Source organism: Pristis pectinata, chromosome 4 (assembly GCF_009764475.1).
Source record: "Pristis pectinata isolate sPriPec2 chromosome 4, sPriPec2.1.pri, whole genome shotgun sequence".
Lineage (NCBI taxonomy): Eukaryota > Metazoa > Chordata > Chondrichthyes > Rhinopristiformes > Pristidae > Pristis > Pristis pectinata.
The window spans coordinates 115,755,900-115,782,845 of record NC_067408.1 but is presented as its reverse complement, the minus strand read 5'-3'; the positions used below and the strand labels follow the sequence as shown (position 1 = coordinate 115,782,845).

The window sequence follows — 26,946 nt, the reverse complement described above, 5'->3', positions numbered from 1 at the left end:
CTGGCAGCTGTACCCTCAGAGGCCTGGGCCCCAATCTCTGGACTTTCCAAGGTAAAACTGCTCAGACACTCTCTACTCCGTAATACCCCTTAAAACCTCGCTTTTGGACCAAGCCTTTGGTCATCCCTTGTGAAACCTCTTGGGATACTTTACTGCAGCAGAAAGGGGAGTTGCTGTTATAACATACCAGCTCCAATATAGAGTCATAGATTCATACAGCACGGAAGCAGGTCCTTCGGCCCTCCTTGTCCATGCTGACTGTGTTGCCCAGTGAGGTAGTCCCATCTGCCCGCATTTGGCCCTTAGCCCTCTAAACCTCCCCTCTCCACATACTTAACTAGGTGGCTTTCAAATGTTGCTAATGTGCCTGCCTCAACCACTATTTCTGGCAGCTCATTCCAAATACGCACCACCCTTTGCGTGAAGGAGCTGCCCCTGATGTCCCTTTTAAATCTCTTGCCTCTGATGGGAAGAACTCTGTTATCCCAGGACAGACCTGGAGATCAATGTATGTGTGGATTATGGGAGCCATCCTCATGTAGACACAGGAGACTGCAGACGCTGGAGTCTGGGGCAACAAACAATCTGCTGGAGGAACTCAGCGGGTTGAGCAGCGTCTGTGGGAGGAAAGGAATCGTCGACGTTCCCGCTGAGTTCCTCCAGCAGATTGGTCGTTGTTCCTCCTGGATTTTCTGGATCCTATTTCAGCTGTTAACACCTCTCTAAATGGAGCGCTTTCTGACATTGGTATTAAAAACCCTACTCCCTATATACTCATGACTACGTGGCCAGATTTTACTCTATATCCATCTACAAGTTTGCAGATGATATCACTGTTGTAGGCCATATCTCAAACAGCGATGGGTCAGAGTACAGGAAGGAGATAGGGAGCTTAGTGACATGGTGTCATGACAACAACCTTTCCCTCAATGTCAGCAAAAGAGCTGGTCATTGACTTCAGGAAAGGGGGCAGTGCACATGCACCTGTCTACATCAGCGGTGCTGAGGTCAAGAGGGTTGAGAGCTTCAAGTTCCTGAGAGGGACATCACCAATAGCCTGTCCTGGTCCAACCACATGGACGCCACAGCCAAGAAAGCTCACCAGTGCCTCTACTTCCTCAGGAGGCTAAAGAAATTTGGTGCCTTGATGAAGCAGCCAGCATAATCGAAGACCCCACCCACCTGGGCCATTCTCTCTTCTCTCCTCTCTTATCAGGCAGAAGATACAGGAGCCTGAGGGCACATACCACCAGGCTCAAAGACAGCTTCTATCCCACGGTGATAAGACTATTGAACAGTTCCCTTATACGTTGAGATGGACTCTTGACCTCACAATCTACCTTGTTGTGACCTTGCACCTTATTGTCTACCTGCACTGCACTTCCCTGTAGCTGTGACACTTTACTCTGTATTCTGTTATTGTTTTTACCTGTACTACATCAATGCACTTGTACTAACTCAATGTAACTGCACTGTATAATGAATTGATCTGTACGATCGGTATGCATGACAAGTTTTTCACTGTACCTCGGTACAAGTGACAATAATAAACCAATACCAATAACAAAATTTGCCCTTTCAGGTTGATAAAGCTTCATCATATCTGAGAAATGTTTGACATTGAGTATGTTTTTAAGTTGCAGAGAAGGGAGAGGAGTGGGAAGGACAAAGGGACTGTCAGTGATTAGATTGAGACCAAGAGGGGGTGAATGATGTCAGTGGTGCTGGCTAAAAGGCTGAAGGCTTGTTAATCACAGCTGAGCTGTATTGTAGAGGTATAAATGGAAGGTGAATGAAGCCAGAGAAAGAGAGAGAAATAGAAATTAAAATATTGCTGGAACTGTGATAAACATAACTGCAGATAATGAAAATTTGAAATAAAGGCAGAGATTGCTGGATATATTCGGCACAACATGTCATATGAGGATAGGTTGAGCGAGCTTGGGCTTTTCCCTTTAGAGAGAAGGAGGATGAGAGGTGACTTGATAGAGGTGTACAAGATGATAAGAGACATAGATCGAGTGGACAGTCAGAGACCTTTTCCCCAGGGCGACAATGGCTAACACGAGGGGGCATAATTTTAAGGTGACTGGAGGAAGGTATAAGAGGGATGTCAGAGGTAAGTTTTTTACACAGAGAGTGGTGGGTGCGTGGAACGCACTGCCGGCAGAGGTTGTGGGGGCAGATACATTGGGGACATTTAGGAGACTCTTAGATAGACACATGGATGATAGAGAAATGGAGGGCTATGTGGGAGGGAAGGGTTAGGTAGATCTTCGAGCAGGATAAGATGTTGGCACAACATCGTGGGCCAAGAGGCCTGTACTGTGCTGTAATGTTCTATGTTCTGTGTATGTTCTAGGACAAGCAGTGTCTGTGGGGCTGTTAGTGTTACAAATTGATGACCTTTCATCAGAACTGGTTAGTTTTTATATAAACTGGAAAGGCTGGTTATCTGAAATGTTTGAATTTAATATTGCCCTCAGGGTTGTATTGTGTCTCGTTGGATGACGAGGTGCTGTTAGTGAAACTTACATTGAGCTTCAAACAATCTGCTGAAGGAGCTCAGCGGGGCAACCAGCATCTGTGGGGGGAAGAGGAATTGTCAGCCTGCTGAGTTCTTCCAGCAGATTGTTCGTTGCTCTGGGCTCCAGCATCTGCAGTCTCGTCTTACACTGAGCTTTGCTGGAACACGGGACGAGGTCAAAGATAGAGAGGTCAGAATGGGAGGGGGATGAAGGATTCATGTGATGGACAACTGGAAGCTCAGGGTCACTTGTGCATTGTTGGTCCACTGTCACCCAATCTGGGTTTCTCCGACACGGAGGAGACCACATCATGAGCTCTGAATTTTGTACACTGAACTGGAAAATAGACTGAGTTGCTGCTTCACATGGAAGGAGTGTCCAGGTTCCTGGATGGTCAGAAGGAGAGAGGTGGACTTTGCACCTTCTGGGGTTACATGGCTAGTGGTGATGAGGAGAGCGGTTATTGTTGGAGATGCAATCCTCGGCAATTCCTCCATCGTTCCTCTGGAAGCTCTGCTCCCATCTCATCTTCCCCTCCGCTCCTCTTTCACTTCCACTGTCACCCACTCCCCTTCTCACAGCACCTTGCCATGCGATCGCAGCAGATGCAACCTTGCCATGCGATGGCAGCAGATGCAACCTTGCCATGCGATCGCAGCAGATGCAAAACTAGCCCTTTCCTCTCCTCCCTTTCCACCACCCAAGGTCTCAAACACTCCTTCGAGATGAACCAACGACTAATATGTCCTTCTTCCAATTTAGTGCATTGTGTTCAATGCTCATGATGTGGTCTCCTCTACGTTGAAAAAAATCGGAATTGCAATTGGTTTATTATTGTCACATGTACCGAGATACCAGAGAAAAACTTGTCTTGCATACCGTCCATACCTTGCATCAATTCATTACACAGTGCATTGAGGTAGTACAAGGTAAAACAATAACAGAATGCAGAATAAAGTGTAAAAGCCACAGAGAAAGTGCAGTGCAGGCAGACAATAAGGTGCAAGTTCATAACAAGGTAGATTGTGAGGTCAAGAGTCCATCTTATTATACTAGGGGACCATTCAATAGAGCACAGATTGGGTAACCAAGTTTGCAGAGTCCCTCCATTCAGACTGCAAGGAAGACCCTGAGCTTCCAACTGCCTCTCATTTTAATTCTCAATCTCACTCTATCTCTGATCTGCCCTTACACTGCTCCAACTGCATTCCAGGAATAGCACTGCATCTTCTGACCAGTGACAATATAGTTCTCAGGACATAATGAATGTAACAAATTCAAATAACTAACCATTTCACTTTGTACCTGAACTGGTTTGTACTGATGAAAGATCATCAGTTTGTAATGCAACCTCTGTTTCTGACTTCATTGATGCTGTTTGATCTGCTGAGAGTTTCCAGCATTCTCTTGCCTTTATTACAGATTTTCAGCACGTGCAGAGTTCCAGTGCGTTTTTTGTTACCCTCTCTCCTTCCTTGTCTTCGTTCACCTCCTCCAGACAGGTCAGCTCTGACCGACAAGCCTTCGCCACCCCCTCTCAGCCAGCACCAGCACTTGTTGTACCATTCAGTCTCTCTTGGTCTCCCCCCATCACAGATACTCCCTATATTCTCTCCACCCCTCCCACTTCTCCGCAATTTAAAACGTGTCTGTTTTCCAAGTTCTCCGGGATGTGATAAAAGCTCACCACCCAACATCTTAACCATGTTTCTCTCTCCATTGATGCTGCCTGACCTGCTGAGTATTTCCAGCAATCTCATTTTGATTTCGGATATCCAACACCTACAGTTTTTCTTTGCTTTACTAACTTGGATCTTCACACATTTAAGCCCTTTTCTTTAAAATCAATTTTGGGGTCCGGGTACCTGTTCCTAAACACCCCTGAACGTTGGAGGATTGCTGTGTGAATTTCAGAAGGAAGTTACAGGTCACCCACACTGAAGAAACCGCAGTTGGATGCATTCCAGAGGGGTTAGGACTGACACCTTGCATTGTTCAAAAGGGAGCTGGATAAGGAATTAAAGCAAGGTAATTGTAGGATAATGGCAGGAGGGCAGGGAAGTGAGACTAATCAGATTGCTCTTCCCCAAAGCCAGTACAGACTCAATGGGCTGAATAACCTCCTTCGAAAGTCGTAGAGCATGGAAACAGGCTCTTCAGCCCACTGAGTTTGTGTTGGCTATCAGGCACCCATTTGCATTAATCCCGCTTTAACCTCCCCACATTCCCACCAACTCTCCTCAGATTCCACCACTCACCCACACACTAGGGGCAATTAACCTACCAACCTGTACGTCTTTATGATGTGGGAGGAAACTGGAGCACCCGGAGGAAACACACGAGTTCACAGGGAGAAAGTGAAAACTCCACACAGACAGCGCCGGAGGTCGGGATTGAACCCAGTCACTGGCACTGTGAGGTAGGGGCTCGAATAGTTGTACCACTGAGCTGCCCTTGTTGTAACCATTGTGTGATTTCCTTCCACAATGGATTTACAATCAGCCAGTTTTATGGTTAATAGTATTAAGAATTAACTTTATTTCCAAGAGGTTTCACAAGGGTGTTATCAAACAAAATTTGACAAGGCTTGGTCCAAAAGCAAGGCTTTCAGGGTATTAAGGAGTAGTCTGAGCGGTTTTACCGAGGCAAGTCCAGAGATTGGGGCCCAGGCCTCTGAGGGTACAGCAGCCAGTGGAAGACGATCAAAGGACCAGAATCAATGGAATGCAGAGATCGCAGAAGGTCATAGGAAGTAAGGAGAAGAGAGTCGCAGAGATGGACAAGTGAGGTGCAGAATCTAGGAGGGGTGAGGCAGTGGAATGTCTGGGAATTGAAGTCCTGATCTACAGCAATCTTTATGATTTTATGTAAGTTTGCTGCAGGATTAGTGTAACAGTGTCACAGAGTTATCCACCACAGAAACAGGCCCTCAGCCCAACTAGTCCATGCCAACCAATGTTTAGCCTCCTCTCCATGGACTCTGTCTATGCTTCTCGCTGCCTCGGTAAAACAGCCAACATAATCAAGGACCCCTCCCACCCCAGACATTCTCCCTTCTCCCCCTCCCATCGGGCAGAAGATACAAAAGCCTGAAAGCACGTACCATCAGGCGCAAGGACAGCTTCTATCCCGCTGTTATAAGACTATTGAACGGTTCCCTAGTACGATAAGATGGACTCTTGACCTCACAATCTACCTCGTCATGCCCTGCACTTTCTCTGTAACTGTTGCATTTTATTCTGCATTCTGTTATTGCTTTTCCCTTGTACTACCTCAATGCACTGATGCGATAAAATGATCCATATGGATGGCAGGCAAAACAAAGTTTTTCACTGAACCTCAAAATATGTGACAATAATAAACAATTTACCTAATTGAGTTAGTCCCATTTGCCTGTGTTTGGCCCATATCCCTCTGAACTTTATCTAAACCTATCCAAATCTGTTCAAATACCTTTTAAACTTTGTAAGTATATCCACCTCTACTCCTTCTCTGACAGCTCGATCCAAATACCCACCACCCTCTGTGTGGAAAAACTTACCCCTCAGGTCCCCTTTAAAAATTGGACAGGCTGGGATTGTTTTCCCTGGAGTGAAGGAGGCTGAGGGTGATCTCACAGAGGTTTATCAAATCATGAGGGGCATAGATAGGGTAGTTAGATAGTTACTGTTTTCTTTCCCAGGGTAGGGGAGTCTAAAAACCAGGGGGGTTTAAAGTGAGAGGGCAAGAATTTAAAGGGGACCTGAGGGGCAACATTTTCATACAGAGGGTGATGGGATATGGAACAAGCTGCCAGAAGAAGTGGTAGAGGCGGGTACAATTACAATGTTTGAAAGATCCATGGATAAGAAAGGTTTAGAGCGATATGGGCCAAATGCAGGTAAATGGGACTCGTTCAGTGAGGCACCTTGGCCAGCATGGATGAGATGGGTTGAAGGCAATGTTTCTGTGCTGAATAACCTGATGTTTACTATATTACACTAATCCCACAGTAAACTTACATAAAATCAGAAAGAGAGCCACAGAGAAGTTCAAGGACCTACATAAATGGCCTTTGGAAATGCCCAGTAAAGCCAACCTTCCTGTGAAGCTTGTCCCCATCCATTTGATCCCTTCCCTGTACCAGCTGTTTGATGCTACAGTGTGAATAAAACCCAACCCTGCCACACCAGCTACTGCGACCGCAGTTCCTGAGCACCCCGGGCTTTATCCATTGTCTCCCATGGCCAGGAGCCCAGTTCGATTCTCCGACTGAGCTGCGAAGCTGCATTCCTCATTAACCAGCTTCCTTTGTTAGCCATCCTCCAAGTCCCCACTCAAAGCATGACAGCGTATTTATCAAAAGAAACAACAAAACAGTAACCATAGTTACAAGATTTGAGGGAGAATAGGGAAAGCAGAACGCACTGAAGAATTCTCAAAAATGGTGGGGGTTGGAAGCAAGAGACAAAGAGTCAGCCTTGCACAGGTAACAATTAAAGATGCTTGTGCAAGGATACACACTGGGGCAGAGCTCCAGGGACAGGAATTGGAACCGGTTTATTATTGTCACACGTACCTATGTACAGTGAAAAACTTGTCTTGCATACCATTCATACAGATCAATTCATGACACAGTGCATTGAGGTAGTACAAGGTAAACCAATAGCAGAATGCAGAATAAAGTGTTACAGCTACAGAGAAAGTGCAGTGCAGGCAGACAATAAGGTGCAAGGCCATAACGAGGTAGATTGTGAGGTCAAGAGTCCATCTTATCGTACTAGGGGACCATTCAAAGGTCTTATAACAGTGGGTTAGAAGCTGTCCTTGAGCCTGGTGGTACGTGCTTTCAGGCTTTTGTATCTTCTGCCCGATGGGAGGGGGGGAGAAGAGAGAATGTCCGGGGTGGGTGGGTTCTTTGATTATGTTGGCTGCTTTACTGAGGCAGCTGGAAGTGTAGACAGAGTCTATGGAGGGGAGGCTGGTTTCCGTGATGCGCTGAGCTGTGTCCACAACTCTCTGCAGTTTCTTGCGGTCACAGGCAGAGCAGTTGCCGCACTAAGCCGTGATGCATCCGGATAGGATGCTTTCTATGGCGCAGCAAAAAAACTTGGTGAGCGTCGATGGGGACATGCCAAGGTTCTTTAACAGAGAAGGGAAGACAAATCTGCTCCAGCTGTCCTGCACTCTGAGAGTGGGTTCGGGCAATCACTCTCTCAAGCAGGGGTCAAGCTAAACAAATGGAGACACACGAGACTGCATACGCTGGGATCTGGAGCAACGCATCCCTCTATCTGGATAGAGTGGACGTAGAGAGGATGCTTCCATCAGTCAGAGAGTCTGGGATCCGAGGGCACAGCCTCAGAATAAAGGGATGTCCCTTTACAACTGAGATGAGGAGGAATTTCTTCAGCCAGAGGGTGTGGAATCCGTGGAATTCGTTGCCACAGAGGGCTGCGGAGGCCACGTCATTGGGTGTATTTAAGGAAGAGATTGATAGGTTCTTGATTGGTGAGGGGGTTAAGGGTTACTGAGAGAAGGTGGGAGAATGGGGTTGAGAAAAAAATCAGCCATGATTGAATGGCAGAGCCATCGATGGGCCGAACGGCCTAATTCTGTTCCTATATCTTATGATCTTATGCCCTCCCCACCTCGCTCACCTGATTCCATGCTCCACCTTCCTCTCCTATCAGATTCCATTATCTTCAGTCCTTTATCACTTCCACCCATCACGTCCAAGCTTCTGACGCCATTCCCACTCTCTCCCCTGTCCAATCTGCCTATGACACACCGCCACCCCTCACCTGGATCCACCTATCACCTGCCAGCTCTTGCTCCACCCCTTTCCCCCACCTTTTCATACCGGCTTTCAATCCAGGTGAAGGGTCTTGACCTGATATATCGACTGTCCACTTCCCTCCATAGACACTGCCTGACCCACTCAGTTCCTCCAGCATTCTGTGTGTTGCTCAAGCTAAACAAAGCCCGCTGTGCCCCTCTCTCCACACACCTGGCCAATCTCTCATCTTAAGTCAGAAGGTGTAAATGCAATGTTAGCATTCATTTTGAGAGGACTAGAATATAAAAGCAAGGATGCAATGCTGAGGCTTTATAAGGCATTGGTCAGACCACATTTGGAGTATTGTGAGCAGGTTTGGGCCACATATCCAAGGAAGGACGTACTGGCGTTGGAGAGGGTCCAGAGGAGTTTTACGAGAATGATCTCGGGAGTGAAAGGGTTAACATATGAGGAGCATTTGATGGGTCTGGGCCTGTACTCGCTGGAGTTTAGAAGGATGGAGGGGGGTTCTCATTGAAACCTACCGAATATTGAAAGGCCTGGATAGGGTGGGCGTGGAGAGGATGTTTCCAGTAGTGGGAGAGTTGAGGACCAGAGGGCACAGCCTCAGAATAGAAGGACATCCCTTTAGAACTGAGATGAGGAGGAATTCCTTTAGCCAGAGGACGGTGAATCTGTGGAATTCATTGCCACAGACGGCTGTGGAGGCCAAGTCACTGGGTAATTTAAAGTGGAGGTTGATAGGTTCTTGATTCATAAGGGCGTCAAAGGTTACGGGGAGAAGGCAGGAGAATGGGGTTGAGAGGAAAAATAAATCAGCCACGATCGAATGGCGGAGCAGACTCGATGGGCTGAATGGCCTGATTCTGCTCCTATGTCTTATGGTGTAGATGAGAGAGGATAGTTGGCTACTAAAGTGCGGGGGACTCGCAGCTGAACACAATCCTGTGGGTACTGTCCTATACATACAACACACACAGACACACATGCACATACTGCTGCACACACACACACACCCCCTCACCGACACACTTGTACATACAGACACACACAACACACTACAATGGTTCCAGTGATGAAGCAGTTCAGCCACCAGGGGTTAGAGTGGGAAACTGGAGCAAAGAAAACACAAGAGACAGCAGATGTTGGAACCTGGAGCAACACACAATCTGCAGGAGGAACTCAGCGGGTCAGGCAGCATCTGTGGATGAAATACAAATAATCTTACCCCTCAGATGCCCATAGAAGACAGAGGGTGGTGGTAGATGGAGCGTATTCTGCCTGGAGGTCGGTGACCAGTGGCGTTCCGCAGGGATCTGTTCTGGGACCCCTGCTCTTTGTGATTTTTATAAATGACTTGGATGAGGATGTGGAAGGGTGGGTTAGTAAGTTTGCTGATGATACAAAGGTTGGTGGTGTTGTGGATAGTGTAGAAGGTTGCTGTAGATTACAACAGGACATTGATAGGATGAAGACCTGGGCTGAGAAGTGGCAGATGGAGTTCAACCCGGAAAAGTTTGAATTGATGCACTTCGGGAGATCGAATTTGAAGGCAGAATACAAGGTTAATGGCAGGACTCTTAGCAGTGTGGAGGAACAGAGGGATCTTGGGGTCCACGTCCATAGATCCCTCAAGGTTGCCACACAGGTCGATAGGGTAGTTAAGAAGGTGTATGGTGTATTGGCCTTCATTAGTCGGGGTACTGAGTTCAAGAGCTGCGAGGTAATGTTTCAGCTCTATAATACTCTGGTTAGATCACACTGAGTATTGTGTTCACTTCTGGTCGCCTCATTATAGGAAGGATGTGGAAGCTTTAGAGAGGGTGCAGAGGAGAGTTACGAGGATGCTGCCTGGATTGGAGAGTACGTCTTATGAGGATAGGTTGAGTGAGCTGGAGCTTTTCTCTTTGGAGAGGAGGAGGATGAGAGGTGACTTGATAGAGGTGCACAAGATGATAAGAGGCATAGATTGAGTGGACAGTCAGAGACTTTTTCCCAGGGCGACAATGGCTAACACGAGGGGGCATAATTTTAAGGTGATTGGAGGAAGGTATAAGGAGGATGTCAGGGGTAAGTCTTTTACACAGAGACTGGTGGGTGCGTGGAACGCACTGCCTGCAGAGGTTGTGGGGGAAGATACATTAGGGACGTTTAAGAGACTCTTAGATAAGCACATGAATGATAGAAAAATGGGGGGCTATGTGGGAGGGAAGGGTTGGATAGATCTTAGAGCAGGATAAAATGTCAGCACAACATTGTAGGCCAAAGGGCCTGTACTGTGCTGTAGTGTTCTATGTTTCATGTAGATCCCCTTTAATACTCCTTCCTCTCACCTTAAACCTCTGCCCTCCTGTTTTTGATACCCTGTCCATGGGAAAAAGATTTTGTCTATCTACTCTATCTATACCTCTTATAATTTTATATACTCTCTTATATACCTGCACGTGGAGGAACGGGGCTGAGAGGGAAATGGGCTGAATGCAGAAAATTGGGACCAGTTGGGTGAGCACTGTGGTCAGCATGGTCCCGTTGGGCCGAAGGGCCTGTATCCATGCTGTATTGCTCTATGACTATGCTGTAGCCATAGACAACCTTCCTCACTATCCACAACACCATCAACCTTTATGTCATCCGCAAGCTTACTGGCCATACCTCCAACATTCACATCCAAGTCGTTAATACATACCACAAACAAGGAGGGTCCCAGCATCGATCCCTGTGGTACACAACTGGTGACAGACTTCCAATCAGAAAAACATCCTTTCACCATCACCTTCTGTTTCCCATCAACAAGCCAATCTTGGATCCAATTAGCCAGCTCACCTTGGATCCCATGTGCCTTAACCTTCTGGACCAGCCTTTCATGCAGGACCTTGTCAAATGCCTTACTGAAGTCCATATAGACAACGTCTACAGCCCTGCCTTCATCTATCTTCTCAGTTACCTGACAGATGGAAGGGTCGGTGACAGGTTGAATGAGGGACAAAACATGGGCAGGCAGACAATTCTGATGACAGGCCATTGACCTGAAACATTGACTCTGTTTTTCTCTCTCTGCAGATGCCGCCTGACCTGCTGAGTGTTTTGAGCATTCTCTGTTTGTATCCCAGGTGAGCGTTCAGGAGGGCCAAGTGTAAGGTTGTCACCTTTGTACCCAAGGCAGGCAAGCTGAGAATGGCCAAGACTGGCAGGAGTTGAGGGTTGGTGGAGAGGTTTCAGGGTCCAAGTACAGAAATTAACCAAAGCTGGTAAAAAGGGAATATAAATGAAAAATTAATCATTGCTGGCATTTGGGCACGCTGGCCTTCACCAGTCAGGGCAGTGAATATAAAAGTTGAGAGGTCATGGTACGGTCATGGTGAGGCCGCACTTGGAGTATTGCATACAGTTTTGGTCGCCCTGCTGTAGGAAGAATGTTATTAAACTGGAAAGACGGACAAGGATGCTGCCAGGACTTGAGAGACTGAGTTATAGGGAGAAGTTGGGTAGGCTGGAACTTTTATTCCTTGGAGTGTAGCAGACTGAGAGGTGACCTTATCGAGGCGTACAAAATCATGAGGGGCATAGATAGGGTGAATTCACACAGTCTTTTCCCCAGGGTTGGGGAATCAAGAATGAGAGGGCACAGGTTTAAGGTGAGAGGGGAGAGATTTAATAGGAACTTGAGGGGCAACTTTTTTTTTTACTCAAACAGTGGTCCGTGTACGGAACGAGCTGCCAGAGGAAGTGGTTGAGGCAGGTACAATAACAACTTTTAAAAGGCACTTGGACAGGTACATGGATTGGAAAGGTTTAGAAGGTTATGGGCCAAACGCGGGCAAATGGGTTGGCATGGACCAGTTGGACCGAAGGGCCTGTTTCCGTGCTGTATGACTCCATGACTCAGGGGGTGGAGATCAACAGGAGGGACTGAACCTCGAACTGTGCACCACGCAGCCCCAGTGCCCGTGTGGAACTACTGAGTGTGGTTCTGGGTCCTGTTGCCAGAAGGAATGCGATGCAGAAGGGGCTCACCAGAACGTTGTCCAACTCAAAGGAGGTTAGGATTAGAACACGCAGATTCACACACACACACACGCACACGCACACGCACAATCAATCACATGAACACTTCGAGCAATCACAACACAGAGAGAATCACATACACATGGGCAAACACATACACAGAAAGATAAACACACACCAGAAGTGGTGCATTTACTGTGACCACAGTGTGTGATCTAGCGGGGCTACGACCAAGGAGACTCCTACAGCACCTCCCAAATCCGTGACCTCTGAAATCTGGAAGGATGGACGGGAACCCCACCACTGGCAGGTTCCCCTCCAAGTCACATACTTGGAATTACAACTCATTGTCACTCAGTCCAGATCCTGGACTCCCCAACCCAACAGCAGTGTGGTGGCACCTTCACCTGAAGGACTGCAGTGGTTTAGTTCTGAATAAAACTCCCCATACACAGTCTCATCACACAGGGCAGGGACAGCACAGGTTAGATACAGAGTGAAGCTCCCTCTACACTGTCCCATCACACACTCCCAGGGCAGGGACAGTTAGATACAGAGTGAAGCTCCCTCTACACTGTCCCATCACACACTCCCAGGGCAGGGACAGTTAGATACAGAGTGAAGCTCCCTCTACACTGTCCCATCACACACTCCCAGGGCAGGGACAGTTAGATACAGAGTGAAGCTCCCTCTACACTGTCCCATCACACACTCCCAGGGCAGGGACAGTTAGATACAGAGTGAAGCTCCCTCTACACTGTCCCATCACACACTCCCAGGGCAGGGACAGTTAGATACAGAGTGAAGCTCCCTCTACACTGTCCCATCACACACTCCCAGGGCAGGGACAGTTAGATACAGAGTGAAGCTCCCTCTACACAGCAGGGGTTAGATGAGAAGATGAGAACACAACACCTTTCCTCATACCAGCGTAGCTGGTGGTCAGGCCAGTGCGCTTCTTCCGGTGCCGGTACAACCATATACTGAAGACCATCAGGATGATCCAGCAGGCAGCGCCGATTCCTGCAATGAAAGCGGGCTGCTTCACCACGTCCGATATCTGCTGGGCCAGGCTGACCTGACCCTCCGAGTGCTCCGGGGTTAGCCTCCCCGAGGAATCTGCAGAGGGAAAGATGCGCTGGTGAGCTGGTTGAAAGCCCCGATGAGATTGGGGATTCTTTCCGAACCACCTACTTTTCCTATGTCGACAGTCACGCCGCGATTGCTGGCCATGCTCGCAAGAGTTGCGGAGTCTCTGCGCTCTGTCCGCATCCCGAGCTCCCGGTTCCGTGCCAATGCATCACCCCTCCCCATTCCCGCACCGACCTGCCTGTCCTCGGCCTTATCCACTGCCAGGGTGAGGCCCAACGCAAATTAGAACATTCGCTCACCTTCCGCCTGGGTGCTCTACAACCCAACGGTGCGACATTGAATTTTCCAATTTCAGATAGCCCTTACCTCCAGTCTTTCTCCCCCTGCACCCACCCCCCCTTCTCCTTCCGATCCACCTCTGGTTCTCCCAATCTGTCCCCTTTCCCGTACCATTATTGCAGCCCCCCACCCCTCCCCCATCACTCATTCTTGTCCCGCTCCCCCTCTTGGTCCCATCCACTTACTACCCACAGCCTTCACCCACTGGATCCCCCTTCCCCGTCTGGTCCCACCTGCCCTACACCTCTCCCCTAATGATTCCCACTCTCACCTTCCTTACAGTCCAGCACTGGTGGTCTTTGCGTTGCTGCGTATCCCCCCCCTCTAGCTTCACACTCCCCTCCTCCCCCCACCTGCCTCCTGGCTCCCGATCCACCCTTCCCCCACCTGGCCCCATCTACCCATCATCCTTCGCCCCTCCTCAGTCCACCCATCACCTACTGGCCCCTGTCTCCCCTCTCCCCCATCCTCTCTTTACACCGGCCATCTCCCCTCTCCATTCTCAGTCCTGATGCAGTGTTTCAACCCGAAACGTTGACAATTCCTCCCCCCCAACCCCCACAGTTGCTGCTCGACCCACTGAGCTCCTCCAGCAGATCGTGTGTTGCTCCAGATCCTAGCGTCTGCAGTCTCCTGTGTCTCCACACAAGGTGGTGCTTTGCTGAGAGTTTCTGCAGGAGTTGTGAAGGAGACCATTTGGTCCATCTTGTCTCTGCTGGCTCTGTGAAAGAATGTCATATTTCACATTTCCTTTTGACATGGGAAGCCATTTGGCCCCTCGAGTCTATGCTGGGTCACAGAACAATCCCAGTCCCCGATAATTTTCACTGTAACCCCACTCCCTCTGCATTCCCATCACTTGCCCCATGTCCTACCAACCATCGACACACCAGTGGGCATCTATAGTGACCAATCAACTTACCGACTCGTCTTTGGGACTTGGTCGGAAACCGGAGCACCCGGGGGAAACCCACGCAGTCACAGAGAGTACACACAAACTCCACATAAACAGCACCCGAGGTCAGGATCGAACCGGGCCTCTGGGGCTGTGAGACTCTCCCCACGGGACACCGTCCAATTTGTCCCACAATCCTTCCCTTTACCTGAAATACACTCCTAACACTGCCTACTGGAAAAAGGGGGGGAGGGGGGGAACAAGGGGGCAACAGAGGGGGCAGAGGGGAGGGAGGAGGTAGAAGGGGTGAGAGGTGCGAGAGGGTGAGACCAGGTGGAAGGGAGGTAAGAGAGGTAGTGGAGGGGCTGTTGGAGAGGCAGAGTGCAGGTGGAGGGACGTAGGAGGAGGGGCAGGAGAGGGGATGAGAGAGGGGATAAGAGGGGGTGGAGGTGGGCCAGGAGAGGAGCTGGAAGGGTGTAGGAGGGAGGGGTACGAGGGCGGGAGACGGGGTGGGAGGGAGGGGAGTTAAGAGAGCGGTGGAGGGAAGCTGGGGTAGTGGAAGGGGGAGGGGGTAGCAGAGGGTGAGAGAGAGGGTAGAGAAGGGGTAGGAGGTTATAGGGTGGGCTGTAGGAGGGGAATAGGAGAGGGGATGGGGGTTGAGAGAGGTAGGAGGGGGTAGGAGGGGTTGTAGGAGGGGTGGGTGAGGGGGTAGGTGAAGGGTTAGGAGAGGGGTAGGAGGGGTTGTAGAAGGGTGGATGAGGGAGTAGGTGAGGGGGTGGGGGGTGGGTGAGGGGGTAGGTGAGGGGGTGGGTGAGGGGGTGCGAGGGAGGGGAAGTGTGAGAGTGGTGGAGGGAAGCTGGGGTAGGGGAATGGGGAGGGGGTAGTAGAGAGGGTTAGAGAGGGTAGGGTAGGAGGGGTAAAGGGCAGGTTGTAGGAAGGGAATGGGAGAGGGGGTAGGGGTAGAGGTAGGAGAGGGGGCAGGAAGGGTTGAAGACGGGTAGGAGAGGGGGTGGGTGAGGAGGTGGGTTAGGGTGTAGGTGAGGGGGCAGGAGAGGGGGCAGAAGGGGTTGTAGTCAGGGCAGGAGAGACAACCACTCACCAAGCTGGATGTAGCGAGGCTCACTCCGGGCTCCGTCTCCGGCCGAGTTACTCGCGGCCACCTCCACGCGGTAGCGGACCCCCGGGGTGAGGTGGGGGATGGTCACCGAGAGGGCGGGGGCCATCACCGTCCTGTTGATGTGGAAACGGCTCTCATTGCCCAGGCACCAGACCTGGAGGTGGGAGAGGAGGGAGGGGTCAGGGCTGGGTGCAGGGAGAGAGGCGTCGGCAAACGAGGCCCCCTGATGTGAGGAGGGCAGGTACACACTCAGTCATGTACTTACACAGGCACAACACACACATGCGTGTGCACACGTACACACACATGGTCACGCAACGCACAATCTGCTGGAGGAACTCAGCAGGTCGAGCAGCATCTGTGGGAGGAAAGGAATTGTCAACGTTTTAGATTGAAACCCTGCATCAGGACATCAGGGAAGCAGAAAGAATGGAACAGACTCCATACAGGAGGCAGGGTGGGACCAAGAGTGGTCAAGATAGCTGTGGGAGTCTGCGTAACGTGCTTCTTCTGTCTCCTTTCCAGTTCTGACTGAGGGTCTTCGACCTGTTTCTCTTCCCACAGACGTGGCCTGACCTGCTGAGAGTTTCCAGCATTAAGCGCTTCGACCCGAAATGCCGACTGTCCATCTCCCTCCACGGATGCTGCCTGACCCGCTGAGTTCCTCCAGCATCTTGTGTGTTGGTCCAGCATTTTCTGTGTTTATTTTAGATTTCTAGCATCTTCATTTTGATTTTTACATCATTATACCTCTGCTAAATTTTGCATTGACTGAGACTCCCACCTCCTTCTCCTGTTTCCGGCTTTCTACCCAAAACCTGCGGTCCTGAGGCCAAAAGTCTTGATACCCAAATAATAGAATCAAAAGCCGTCAGTTTCTGTGAGAATTAGACAGGCCCCAGCAGCCAGCGAGGGATTAAATGTTGCGGAAATGACTTACGAATGTTACTTGGACCTTGGAAGTTAATTCAGTTGCAGCTTGAGGAAGGAGAGCTGGAGGTCAGCTGGCCACTGGTGCTGAGGAAAGAACAGTGTGCCCTGACCACGAGGCAAGACCCATCAGTTAACACCTGCAACGCCAGCCCCGTCCAGCAGGTGGGGATGGATCTCCACTGACAACAGATGGCGCTCCAACACCACAGTCCATTCGCAGAGCCCAAGGTGAAGAAGGCCGTGTTTCCTGGGACAAGTGGGGGACATCGGCAGGGCAGGACCAGCAGCAATGAAGGAAGGCCGGCTCAAGAGGCAGGTCGAGGAGCGCTGTGACCATGGTGACCACCAAGTACTTCAAATCTTCTCAGGATGTTGGTCATAGAACAGCAATGGACAGGCCATTCGGCCCACAATGTTGTGCCGATCTTGATGCCGATTTATACCAAATGTCCTCCTCCTGTGTATCATCCATATCTCTCCATTCCCTTCGTATTCATGTGTCGATCTAAAAGCCTCTTAAACTCCACCAGACTGCCTGCTTCCACTCCTACCCCTGGTAATGCATTCCAAGCACCAACCACTCTCTGTGTAAAAAACTTGCCCCTCATGTCGCCTTTAAATTTCCACCCCCCCCCAACCTTAAAAGCATGACCTCCGGTGTTTGACATTTCTACCCTAGGAAGCAGACTCTGTCTACTCTATCTATGCCTCCCATAATTTTAAAAACCTCTATCAGGTCTCCCCTCAGCCTCTTGACGCTCCAGAGAAAACAACCCAAGTTTGTCCAACCTCTCCTGATAGCTCAAACCCTCTAATCCGGGCAGCATCCTGGTAAACCTCTTCTGCACCTTTTCCACAGCCTCCATCTCCTTCCTATAATGGGGCGACCAGAACTGCACACAATGAGCCAGTCTAAAAGTCACACTAATCCACTTAAGGTTAAACAAACAGGGGCCAGCTTGGGTTCAGATGGGGAAATGGGGAAATGCATACACTCAGCCCTGGTCTGGTGACATACTGTGACGACGAGAGGGTTTGTGTTGAAGTTCTGGAGATCTGTAGGAGGAATGACGGAGGATAGGGATGGTGGGTTTAATGTCCGAGGAGAGATTGAGTAGATAAGATCTGTATCCTCCAAAGTTCAAAAGAATGTGAGGCGATCTCATTAGATCTTTCGAAATTCTTACAGGACTTCGTGGTTGGATGCAGGGAAGGTGTTTCCTCTGGCTGAGATGTCTCGAACCAGGGGTCACTTTCTCAGAACCAGAGGTCGACCATGTAGAAATGAGATGAGGAGAGGTTTCTTCACTTGGAGCGTGGTAAATCTTTGGAATTCTCTTACCCTGGAGGACCGGGGGTGGCTTAGTCATTGGATTCAGTCAGAATTGGAGGTCCATCTAACTGGTGATGAAGGCATTTGGCATGCTGCCCTTCATCAGTCAGGGCATTGAGTATAGGAGTTGGGGCGTTATGTTGCACTTGTACAAAACACTGGTGAGGCCACACCTGGAGTATTGTGTGTAGTTTTGGTCGCCCTGTTATAGGAAAGACGTCATTAAGCTGGACAGAGTGCAGAGAAGGTTTACGAGCATGTTGCCAGGGCTTGAAGAACTGAGTTATAAGGAAGAGGTCGGGCAGGCTAGGACTTTATTCCTTGGAGCGTAGGAGACTGAGGGGTGACCTTATAGAGGTGTATAAAATCATGACGGGCATAGATAGGGTGAATGCACACAGTCTTTTTCCCAGGGAAAGAGAAGCAAAAAACTGGAGGGGATAGGTTTAAGGTGCGAGGGGAAAGATTTAAAAGGGACCTGAGGGGCAACTTCTTCAAGCAGAGGGTGGTGGGTGTGTGGGACGAGCTGCCAGAGGAAGTGGTTGAGGCAGGTACAATAACAACATGTAAAAGACACTTGGACAGGTACACGGATAGGAAAGGTTTAGGGGGATATGGGCCAAACGCGGGCAAATGGGACTAACTTAGATGGGTATGTTGGTCAGCATGTATGAGTTGGGCCGAAGGGCCTGTGTCTGTGCTGTATGACTCTATGACTCTAATAGATGTCTGGATATTAAAGGAATTGAGAGATGCAGAGATAGTGCAGAGAAATGAAGTTGAGGTAGAACAGCAGCCATGATCTTGACGTATGATGGACCAGGATCGAACAGCCAGACAGCTCACTCCTCCTCCTATTCCTTAGGTTCCTCTGCACTCTGCAGCAACTTTTAGAATGTTCCAAAGCCCCCACCACTGGGATTCGGAAGGGTGGTCACCCTTGTCACACAGGGAATGCAGCTACTCACAAACAGCAGGTAAAATGACATAGAAGATAGAACATAGGTCAGCACAGGCCCTTCGGCCCACAAAGTCTGTGCTGAACACGATGCCAAATTAAACTAAATCCCCTCTGTCTGCTCATGATCCGTTTCCTTCCATTCTCTGCATATTGTATCTGCTTCACCACTACCCCTGACAACCCATTCCAGGCACCCACCACTGTCTGTAGAGAAAAAACTTTCCCCACACATCTCCCTTAAACTTTCCCCCTCCCACCTTAAATGCATGTCCTCTAGTATTTGACATTTCTACCCTGGGAAAAAGATACTGACTGTCTACCCTATCTATGCCCCTCATAGTTTTATAAACTTCGATCAGGTCTCCCCTCTGACGCTCCAGAGAAAACAACCCAAGTTTGTCCAACCTCTCCTGAGAGCTCATACCCTCTAATCCAGGCAGCATCCTGGTAAATCTCTTCTGCACCCTCTCCAAAGCCTCCATGTCCTTCCTGTAATGGGGTGACCAGAATTGCAATCGGACAATCCGTCTCCCTCGTGATAAGTACCGTCCTACAGAAATCTTCCAGTGATCGCAAGATTGCTCACAATCCCCTGGGGGAGAGGCGGGGCCTCAGATTGTCCCTTTATCCAATAATGACACCCCAAGTAGTCCCAACCCTCTCAGATGTCAGTGCGATTTCACTTTTCCAGTCTCTGGAGTGGGATTTGAACCAGCAACCTCCAACTCAAGAGATAAAAGAGAGCGTAGTCCACTGAGACACAGAGGGGAGCTCCACCAACATTGACGTCAATAGTAACAATCTACCATCTTAAACGGAGAAAAACATCACAGGCGCATTTATAGAGAAAGTTCAACACAGCCACGCTGTAACAGAAGCAACCCAAAGGTCGGTCAAAGACAGGATCTAAGGCGAAGGTGGAGAGGATTATTGGAGGGAGTTCCAGAGATTGGGGTCCAATGCGGGGACAGTGGTGGACCAGCTAAGGACAGGGATGGGGCTTTACCTTGTACTCCTGGAGGTCACCATTCAGAGAGTCTTCGGGAGGAGGTTGCCAGGAAACCATGATGCCAGTTCCATTGCCATTATTCAGAGTGACCGTGATCCTCTGGGGTGGCGCGCTTGGCGCTGTTCATTCAGGGACGGAAATGAGAGCCAGTGTTAGCACCGGATAACCATGAAATTGGACTGTGCGACAAGTTACACATTACGAAACCTGGCTTCGCAGTACAGGTTGCTCCCCGGGTTAAGGCAGGGTTCTGTTCCCGTGAACTGTCCGTAACCCAGACAGTCCGTGAGTCAGACGCGCAGCCACCAATCGAGTTCCCACCCGGCAGATGATACCTGCAGCCCCGCAGCCAGGAAATCCATCCCACCTGTCACCCAAACACTCGTTCGTGTGTAGGGGCTGAACACAAGTTGGGCGTTCGTAGCCTCTGGAGGACCTGTACTGCAGTTCAAAATGTTCGTTACTTGACTCTCACCCATTTGGGCAGAGGAGGATTGAATTGGGTCAACACAGTGATGGAGAGGTAAGAACAGGGGGCCATCCAACCCCTCAACCTCGTTCCATCATCCAATTTAATCTGTGACTGCTTCACAGGACAATGTGCTGCAGGGAGCAGTAGGAAGTGGTCAAATTCTGGAGACCAGGGCCAGTGTTCTGGAGACTCATTCAATTCCCACCACAGCACTGGAAAATCTTAAAATGATCAAATCGTCCCTGATAAACCCAACGGCCTCACTAAATCTGCTCTCCCTGACCTGGTCTGACCTCCATTGTGCTGCAGACCCACCAGTGGGACTGACCACTCTATCCATTTGTATTCAGTTCAGGAGGCAGGTGATGAGTGTTGGTTATAGTTAAATAAAGAAATATATATAATGTTCTTTGCAAAATCCCATGTGTTTGGGGGAAAGGGTTCCAGATTCTCCCACTCTTTGTGTGAGGAGGGTGCTTCAGAAACCCTGAGTGCAGTGGCTGTGATGTTTGGGTTCAAACTGATTTAACCTGCCACTGACTCCATCTCACCATCAGGGGGAAGGGTCTCACCCACCTCTTTGCAGACTCTGGATTTGCTAAGAGGGTGCGGAGACGGACGTGAGGGTCCGTGTCCCGGTTCATCCCCAGCATCTGCGTGACAGAGGACTCTCTGATCTACGGGCTGTTCCCTGGGACACACACCGAGACAGACATCAAGTGCTGCTGGCAGGTCATCAGCTCGGTGAAGGACGCCCTTTAGTCTGCCCAAAACTCGTTGGTCTCCCAGCACAGCGAGATGTCCATAAGGGAATGCTACCGACTGGCACATTCCAGGCTGCAGGAGTGCGTGCTGAGGGACGCACTGAAGCTCGGTGCAGCCAATGCTAAGACTGTGGGGAAGGTCCACAGTCTGGGCTCCTTCCGCTACCGCACATGGAGGTGCTGAGTTGGGTGGGGAAGCCCCTCGAGCATTGAAAGGGGCATCACCTCAGGAGGCCATGTGAGTGGCAATGGTGCTATGTTTGTCTGTGTGTTTTTTTTCTTTAAAGTTTACATTACGGAATGTAACAGCCACCAATGTTAAGGTTTTGTTTTTGCGCTGTTTCTTCCTTTGTATATTTTTTATTATGAATAAAGTTTATTTCTGAAATTTAAAAAAAATTGGCGGAAAGGTCTCTCTCTTTTCTACATTGTCAAATACTTAGTGCACCTTCTGTATCCTTGAACAAACCCCAGACCAGACCCAGCACGCACACCTCGCAATTTAACCGGCTCGTCCGTGACGTAACGCTGGAGAACCCTTGATCAAGGCAAAGCCAACTTAAATGATTTGGGAGATCACATTACTCCAGATGTTAGGGGAGGGGGGAATACAGGGGAGGGGAAAGGAAGAGGTTACCAGATTGGGGTGACATAACTGGAGAACGGGATCCAAGAGAGGGAGGGTGATCAGACTCGGTGATGGGATCCTCATAGAGTCATCGAGAGATACAGCAGGAAACAAGGCCCTTCGGCCCACTGAGTCCGTGCCAACCATCACCACCCGTTCACACCAATCCTCCACTAATCCCATTTTATTCTCCCCACATTCCCATTAACTCCCCAGATTCTACCCCTCACCCACACACTCGGGGGCAAATTACAGCGACCGATTAACCAACTGACCCATACGTCATTGGGATGTGGGTGGAAACCGGAGCACCCGGGGGAAACCCACGCACTCACAGGGAGAACGTGCAAACCCCACACAGACAGCACCCGAGGTCAGGCTCGAACCCGGGTCCCTGGAGCTGTGAGGTAGCAACGCCACCAGCTGCACCTCTGTGCTGCCTGTTGGGGCAGCCTATGGGATGGTGGCAGAGTTCAACAGACTGGGGAAGGGGATTACTGAACTGGAAGAGGTGGCAACCAGGGTGGGAGAGGTATAACTGGTCTGGGCAGGGGTTAATGGACTGAGGGAGGGGGTAACCGGACTGGGGAGGGGTAACTTGGGGGTCCTCGTGCAGGATACCCTAAAGGTTAACCACCAGATTGGATCAGCAATAAGGAAAGTGAATGCTATGTTGGCATTCATTTTGAGAGGAATAACTTATAAAAGTAAGGAGGTGTTGATGAGGCTCTACGGGGCACTGGTGAGACCTCATTTGGAATACTGTATGCAGTTTTGGGCCCCTTATCTTAGGAAGGATGTGCTGATGTTGGAGAGGTTTCAGAGAAGATTTACGAGGATGATTCCTGGAATGAAAGGGCTTATATACGAGGAGCATTTGTCGGCTCTTGGACTGTATTCATTGGAGTACAGAAGAATGAGAGGGGACCTCATAGAAACATTTCGAATGTTGAAAGGACTGGACAGAGTAGGTGTGGCTAAGTTGTTTTCCTTGGTGGGTGACTCCAGGACCATAGGGCACAGTCTTAGAATTAGAGGGTACCCATTTAGAACAGAGATGAGGAGAAATTTCTTTAGCCAGAGGGTCGTGGATTTATGGGATTCGTTGCCACATACAGCTGTGGAGGCCCGATCACTGGGGGTGTGTAAGGAGGAGATTGATGGGTATCTAATTAGTCAGGGTATCAAGGGATATGGGGGAAAGGCCGGGAATTGGGGCTAGATGGGAGAATAGTTTAGCCAATGGTGAGGTAGTGGAGCAGACTCGATGGGCCGAATGGCCTACTTCTGCTCCTTTGTCTTGTGATCTCGTGAACTGGACCGGGGAGGTGGGAACACTGCCAGTGAGCTGCGGGATATAAAGCCCAAGTGGGAAAGCGTGAATGGAAAAGCAACAGGGGAAGAGAGAGCGCAGATCAAGGACAAAAGGCTCGAACTTCACCTTCCTCCAGAGTCTTGGCGTACTTCACATCGCTGTCCGCGCCCTGGAACTCGTTGAAAAACGGCCTCACTTTGACGTCATAGCCCACCCCTTTGCGAAGCTTCGGCACCACGGCGCTGCGGTCTGTGGCCGACCTCACCTCGAAGGTGGACCAGTTGGATTCCGGCCGATTCTCCGGCGAAGACGGCCTGTAGAGGATCCTGTATCCCTGGATGTACTGTGACGGCTGATCCACCTGGTCACATGGAGAGGCAGGGGGGAGAGGGGGACAGTCAGCGGGGAGTGGGAGTGGCTCCGGTTACAGAGAGGCACATCGAGGTACACACCACACGGACACCTGGCTGGGTGAGAGGGGTATGAGGGAGGAGCAGTGAGCAGGAGAAGGCCATTTGGCCCATCTTGCTTGCTCCGTTGTTCGATTAACAGATTTATACATAGGAATGAGGAACAGAAGTTGTCCATTCAAACCCCTTGAACCTCCAGCATTCAATTAGACCATGGCTGATCTAATTGTATCCTCAACTCCACAATCCCGTCTAACCTATCACCTGCCCTGCATATCGAGGATCTGTTTAACTCTGCCTTAAAATTATTCAGAGACTCTGCTTCCTGGGACCATTCTGACCAGTCTTCCCGTGCATCCTTCCACACTGTGTTGGACCCAATAGCCAGCTCCAACAGAGATCAATAGATATCAAGGGAATCAAATGATACTGGGTTCGTTCAGGAAAGGAACGCTGGGGGAATATGCCAGCTGTATACAGTTTTGGTCTCCTTATTTCAGGAGAACAGTTCAGAGAACATTTACTGGACAGGTACTTGGAATGGGTGAGTTGGCTTATGAGGAAATATTGGTTGGACCAGGCTGGTATCCACTGGAGACACAGGACACTGCAGATGCTGGAACCTGGATGCTGATGTAGGGTCTTGACCCGAAAGTTCGACAATTCCCTTCCCCTCGCAGATGGCTCTCGACCTGCTGAGTTCCTCCAGCAGATTGTTGTAACGACTGGAGTTTCAAGGAGTAAGAGGGGACTTCATTGATTCTGAGAGGTTGAGAGGGTGGACGTAGGGAGAATGTTTCCACTTGTGGGAGGATCTGGAACCAGGGGAAGAGTTTCAAAGATGGATGACCCAATGAGAGAAAAATTTCATTTCATCTGTCTCAGATGGGTGAAGAGAAACACGATGATGCTGGAGGAACTCAGCAGGCCAGGCAGCATCCGTGGAGAAAAGCAGGCGGTCGACGTTTTGGGACAGGACACTTCTTCGGGACTGTGGAAGGGTCCTGGCCCGAAACGCTGACCGCCTGCTTTTCTCCAGGGATGCTGCCTGGCCTGCCGAGTTCCTCCAGCATCGTCGTGTTTTTCATCTAGATTCCAGCATCTGCGGTCCTTTGTTTCTCTCAGATGGATGACCCCTGGTTCTAGATTCTCCCACAAGAGGAAACATCCCCTCCATATCCACCCTGTGAAGATCTTCAGGATCTTATACATCTCAATCAAGTCATCTCTCATTCCTCCAAATTCCAGTGAATACAAGCCTGGCCTGTCCAATAAGGCACCCCACTCATTCCAAGCATCTGTCCAGTAAATATTGTCTGAACTGTTCCTAATACATTAAAATAAGGAGACCAATAATGTTTACGGCTGACATTTTACCCCAGTGTTCCTTTCCTGTACTTACCCTATATCCTTTGCTTCCCTTAATAGCTACAGATCTCAGTTGGAGTTATAAATTGAGTTAGCTATTGGGTCCAACACAGAATGCATGTGAAGACCGATCAGGATGGTCCTGAGGGATTTCAGGTAAATCTGAGACTGGGGGAAATAAAACAGAATGATGGAGGAACTCAGCGGGTCAGGCAGCATCCATGGAGGGAAATAAACAGTCGATGTTTCAGGTCGAGACCCTTCATCGGGACTGGAAAGGAAGAGGGGAGAAGCTAGGATAAGAAGGTTGGGGGAGGGGAGGAGCGCACACAGGCAGGGGAGAGGTGAGTTCAGGGGAGAGGTGAGTTCAGGTGAGAAGCGAGTCCAGGTGAGGGGGGGGAAGGCAGGTGGGTGGGGGAGGCGGAGAAGATGTAATAAGCTGAGAGGTGATAGGTAGAAGAGGCAAAAGGCTAAAGAAGAAGGAATCCGGTAGGAGAGGGCAGTGGACCATGGAATAAAAGATGGGGGAAGGGAGGAGAGGAGATGGGCAGGTCATCAAGGTGGGGGAAGGGAGCCACAGGAATAAGGGAAGATAAAGCAGTGGGGGGGGAGAAAAAGAAGGGGGGGGGGGTCACCAGAAGTTAGAGAAATCGACGTTAAGGCCGTCGGGTCGGAGACTCCCAAGGCGGAATATGAGGTGTTGTTCCTCCAACCTGCACCTGGCCTCAATGTGGCAGTAGACGAGTATCCGTGTATCCATGGAGGCAAAAGGGGTAATTGATGTTTCGGGTTGAGACCCTGCATCAGGACTGCGGAAGCTGGATGTGGTCTCCTCGGTGCAGAGGAGGTGGAGAGAGGATTTGAAAGTGGTTTCTCAAGTGTGGCCAGGAGTGAAAGGACATTACTCCTGCTGGTGGAAGGGTTGAGAACCAGGAGCTTGTCAGAAGAGCCAGGGGTGAGCTAAGAAAGAACCTCCTCACACAGCAGGAGGTTACAGCTCTCGCAGTCCCATCAGGAACGGGCTGGACACCTGAAGGAGAACAGTTCGTGAGCCTTATGGGGAGGAAGCAACTGACGGGACTGCTTTTGCAAAGAGCCAGCTTGGGTTCGATGGGCCGGGTGGCCTGCTTCTGTTCAGTATCGATTCTATGGTTCAATATTGCCTCTTGCCGGGTTCTAGTTACGGACAGTGATTGAGTGTTACCAGGCAGGGATTGAAAGTTGTACATTACAGGGTCAGCAGTACAATGTCCCTGAACCATCGGATGACTTTCACTTCATTCCTCACTTGGCTCACTTGGCCCAAAGTTACCTGGCCATTGTCACACAGTCCAGTGTGGGAGGTGGTGTGCATTAGTTACCTGCTCTGTTTCCCACATTAGGACAATGACTGAACATTGGAAGTACTTCACCTTGCAACGTTCTGAGATTCATTCCTGATAGAAGTTTATAAAATTATGAGAGGCATAGATAGACAGTCAGAATCTTTTTCCCAGGGTAGAAATGTCAAAAACTAGAGGACATGCATTTAAGGTGAGAGGGGGAAAGTTCAAAGGAGATGTGCGGGGCATGTTTTTTTCACATAGAGCGCGGTGGGTGCCTGGAACGGGCTGCCAGGGGTGGTGGTGGAGGCAGATACGATAGTGGTGTTTAAGAGGCTCATAGATAGGTGCATGAATATGCAGGCAATGGAAGGGTATTTATTATGTGCAGGCAGAAGAATTTTAGTTTGATTTGGCAGATATCGTGGTCTGAAGGGCCTGTTCCTGTGCTGTACTGTTCAATGTTCTATGTTCTAAATAAACGTCTTTCTCAATTTCCCTGGAGAAAGAAGCAGACGACCAACCCAACAAGGAGGTCAGGATGAGCATTGTCCCTCAAAGCCTCACTGCAACCAAAAAATATTGAGCTTCAGGACAGAGTGGATAGCCAGCACCTTTTCCCCAGGGCAGCAATGGCCAATACCAGAGGACATCCCTTTAAGGTGAGTGGAGGAAT

At 49.8% G+C, this 26,946-nt stretch overlaps 1 protein-coding gene across 7 annotated transcripts in view; it reads right to left on the bottom strand.

The window, feature by feature from the left end:
- robo1 (roundabout, axon guidance receptor, homolog 1 (Drosophila)) overlaps window positions 1-26,946 on the bottom strand; it is a 570,003-nt gene that overhangs the window by 49,400 nt on the left and 493,657 nt on the right. For 5 of the 7 annotated variants that reach the window (XM_052015221.1, XM_052015224.1, XM_052015222.1 and 2 more), the window contains 4 exons: window positions 23,297-23,531; window positions 19,989-20,110; window positions 15,738-15,909; window positions 13,228-13,431 (listed from right to left, as the gene is read on the bottom strand). In XM_052015221.1, the coding sequence (XP_051871181.1) occupies window positions 13,228-13,431; window positions 15,738-15,909; window positions 19,989-20,110; window positions 23,297-23,531 (733 nt within the window). The remainder of the gene's footprint in view (window positions 1-13,227; window positions 13,432-15,737; window positions 15,910-19,988; window positions 20,111-23,296; window positions 23,532-26,946) is intronic. The other 2 variants (XM_052015223.1, XM_052015227.1) reach the window with 1 other exon arrangement.